This window comes from Hippocampus comes, unplaced genomic scaffold, assembly GCF_001891065.2.
Source record: "Hippocampus comes isolate QL1 unplaced genomic scaffold, H_comes_QL1_v1.1 scaffold7, whole genome shotgun sequence".
Classification (NCBI taxonomy): domain Eukaryota; kingdom Metazoa; phylum Chordata; class Actinopteri; order Syngnathiformes; family Syngnathidae; genus Hippocampus; species Hippocampus comes.
Window position 1 is genome coordinate 8438574 of NW_017842060.1, and position 3985 is coordinate 8442558.

At 36.8% G+C, this 3985-nt stretch overlaps 1 protein-coding gene across 3 annotated transcripts in view; it reads right to left on the bottom strand.

Annotated features, from left to right (window-relative positions):
- LOC109511419 (microtubule-associated serine/threonine-protein kinase 1-like) overlaps positions 1-3985 on the bottom strand; it is a 46256-nt gene that overhangs the window by 24411 nt on the left and 17860 nt on the right. Inside the window, exon 2 of one of the 3 annotated variants that reach the window (XM_019862507.1) lies at positions 2899-2927. In XM_019862507.1, coding sequence (XP_019718066.1) covers positions 2899-2927 — 29 coding nt within the window. Of the gene's footprint in view, positions 1-2057; positions 2140-2898; positions 2931-3985 lie in introns of those variants that run through there. The other 2 variants (XM_019862506.1, XM_019862505.1) reach the window with 2 other exon arrangements.

Below are 3985 nucleotides of genomic sequence, written 5' to 3' on the forward strand. Positions count from 1 at the left end.
AACATTTTCATTTTCACACGAGTGTTTATTAAATAAATAAATAAACAGGTAGGGTAACATCAGACTAAATACATCTTAGAGGAGAATTAAACCCCAATTTTTCAGGGGGCAAGAAACACTTACCAGTCACACACATTATTCTGATGAATACCACATTCATGGAATGAGAATTAAATGGAATCATTTCTCAGTTTTCATCAGTCTCAGGGAGCCAAAATGTTGAGCAATATCACCTCCTGCTGTCAACGGAAATGAAAGTGACAACTTCACTGTCAAGAGTGAATTCCGCTAGATGTGGAAAGTCATGTGACCAACCACCCAAAACAGGTCTGCGACGTGCTCATGACATGGTGTCTTGACATTTTTTTTTTTTTTTTGCTCTCTTGACATTAACATGAAACTGTGCTGAGCATTCCTTTCTTTAACTATGCAGTATGTATGTATAAATGGATGGCGGTATGAATGAATGTATTTTTTTTTCCTTTCTATATTTGTGTTACTCATCAACAGATAAATCTATTGGTTGTTAGAAAACTACAATCACTGCTGGTTTTCTTACAAACTCAGCTTGTAGCAGACCTGAGTGACGTCATGGACGCTGTGATCGGGACACCTATGATCCCGGCGCACTTATATTGGTCAGTTGAGAATCCAAGCTTGCATGTCTTTGAAACTGTTAGCTGTGGAACAAGAAGGAATTCAATTCTGTACCTCCTGTATGCAAAGTGCCTTTATTATTATTATTATTATTATTATTATTATTATTATTATTTGTGTTTTGCATGCAGCTGCAGCTGTTGTGAAAGCACTATAGACTATATAAATAAAGTTGAGTTGAGTTGGATGGTTGGTTGGATGGGCTGATAAACAGGAAAAGCCTACTAGAACTTTCTATTGAGGTTAGTTAATTAGAGGCACTTTAAATGGCGGCTGATGTGCACTGACTCCCACTTAATGTGAGTTTGAATATGATTCATTTTGAACACAGCCGCATTCCAAATTATATAATGATGTACACACTTTTGCAACCACATTACCATAGTTGCTTATTTTTACTTGCCTACATGATGAGGGGGGGTTCAATCCAGAAATATGGATTATAGGTCATATTAATTGTGGAAAATGTTTTGAAATTATCCATCTTGGTCTCTTTTATTTTATACCACAAAAACATTCAAATAGGGGTGTGTAGACTTTTAGATCCACTATGGATAGATGAAAAAAAAAAAAAGTTAAACTTGCAGCCAATGTTATCATGTTAATTCTAGTATGATGCTCATGCTCATTTTTCCCATGTGTCTTTTGGGAGGCATTTTAATCATCTTTGTCAGGATCCTTCTCGTCTGGAAATGGAGCAAAAAAGGATGGCGGGAATTCACATGACAAAATCCACTTGTGTAGAGACGACGTCTCTATCACTGTTATCGGGCTTTGCGAAGCTGTCGTCGAATGTTAATCTCTGGCTTTAAATGTGACATTTCGAGGGAAAGTTGGTTAATCCTTTCATTAAAAAAAAAAAAAAAAAAAAAAGTGTGCGAGTATAAATCACATATCCCTCACTGCTCTCCAAACATTTTGGCTCCTTTTCTCTCCTTGGCTCTAAAAGATTAGTCATCATAAAGGTGTTTGGAATTTAAATAATTGGGAGATTTAAACTGCCAAAATGTCAGAGATGTTGATTTGTGTTCTGAAGCAAAATCACAAGGATTGTCCATAATTATCCTATGTATGTGCGACGATTTTATCAGGCCCATCCACTCAAATATTAAATTCGACTGAGATATTTGCGAGTTAACCAATACAAGGTGTACAAAATGACCAGCACAGCGAATAATGAACTCTCAAATTACACAACGGGGCCCCAAGTGGCTCAGGGTCCTTGTGGTCCTTCATTCAATAACATCTCAATAAGACAGGCCAAGCCTCCTCCAGTTTGTCTACTCTTGAATTGAAATACCCATGCAATGCATACAAATGGCAAGTGAAATATAATGAAACACAATATCATCATGTGCAATGACAAAAAAAACAAACAAACATACAAAACAAGAACATACCTGCTACTCTTCCGTGGCAGTGGAAGATCCTTCTGGCAACAAAGAGAAAAAAGGATGCACATTAGACTTGCCACACATACATAAAAAAAAATGCTACTGGCGACATGGGCATGATTGAAAATTTTACGTGTGCTAATGAGTGCATAAAAATACTGCATTCATTTATTCAAAAAGAGCAGCAGCTCATTTACAGACTTGAAGCGGTTTCAAGCAATTATCGCAACATAATTACCATACCGAATCTCTGGCTTTAAATGTGACATTTCGAGGGAAAGTTGGTTAATCCTTTCATTAAAAAAAAAAAAAAAAAAAAAGTGTGCGAGTATAAATCACATATCCCTCACTGCTCTCCAAACATTTTGGCTCCTTTTCTCTCCTTGGCTCTAAAAGATTAGTCATCATAAAGGTGTTTGGAATTTAAATAATTGGGAGATTTAAACTGCCAAAATGTCAGAGATGTTGATTTGTGTTCTGAAGCAAAATCACAAGGATTGTCCATAATTATCCTATGTATGTGCGACGATTTTATCAGGCCCATCCACTCAAATATTAAATTCGACTGAGATATTTGCGAGTTAACCAATACAAGGTGTACAAAATGACCAGCACAGCGAATAATGAACTCTCAAATTACACAACGGGGCCCCAAGTGGCTCAGGGTCCTTGTGGTCCTTCATTCAATAACATCTCAATAAGACAGGCCAAGCCTCCTCCAGTTTGTCTACTCTTGAATTGAAATACCCATGCAATGCATACAAATGGCAAGTGAAATATAATGAAACACAATATCATCATGTGCAATGACAAAAAAAACAAACAAACATACAAAACAAGAACATACCTGCTACTCTTCCGTGGCAGTGGAAGATCCTTCTGGCAACAAAGAGAAAAAAGGATGCACATTAGACTTGCCACACATACATAAAAAAAAATGCTACTGGCGACATGGGCATGATTGAAAATTTTACGTGTGCTAATGAGTGCATAAAAATACTGCATTCATTTATTCAAAAAGAGCAGCAGCTCATTTACAGACTTGAAGCGGTTTCAAGCAATTATCGCAACATAATTACCATACCGTATAGCCTAATATTTAACTTTTTGAAAAATGAGTTTCTCATTGGAACTTTTTTTTTTTTTTTACATGAAAGTGTTCACCTTTAAACTAAAATAGTGCATGTGCTCAATGGAATACATACTGTAGGGCTAAAGCCTATCCCAGCTGACTTCCTGGTCACCAGCCAATCACAGGACACACAGACAAACAACTATTCACAGTCAATTCCACAGCTATGGACATTTTTTTTTAATTAAACTAAACATGCCTGGTTTGGAATCCAGGAGGCAGACTGATGTCTCATTGTTTATGTTCTCAGTTTTCACTCTTAAATGTTTTCAGGTGTGCTTATATTTTATAGAAATTTTTTCATCTCTCTTTCAAGCTTTACTTCCTGCCCTGATGTCTCTCCATCAAATTATTGCGATTGTCTCCACCCCCATCTGAATTGTTCATGTGTATGGAGGTATCCCTGAATTGACTCACACAACTCATGAGTTGTGTATCGCAGTTGTTTATTTTTACATCCACACTCTCAAATATACGGTTAATAAGTCACGCTAATGGTGGATAAGGTATTGAAATGATTAGGATTGATCTTGGTCTCATTTTTATACATCACAAAAACAGCAATTCATCAGGGATGTGTAGATTTTTATATCCACTGTAGGGGGCAACCTATACTCATGACACAGTCGAACTACATAAAGTATTATAGAATGGCAAACTTACTATATGGTGAGCCCTCATTTATCGCGGTGGTTACATTCCAAAAAGAACCGCGGTAAGTGAAATGGAGTAAGTAGTCATCTTCAGTTTTTTACAATTACTTCGTGTGTGTGTGTGTGTGTGTGTGTGTGTGTGTGTGTGT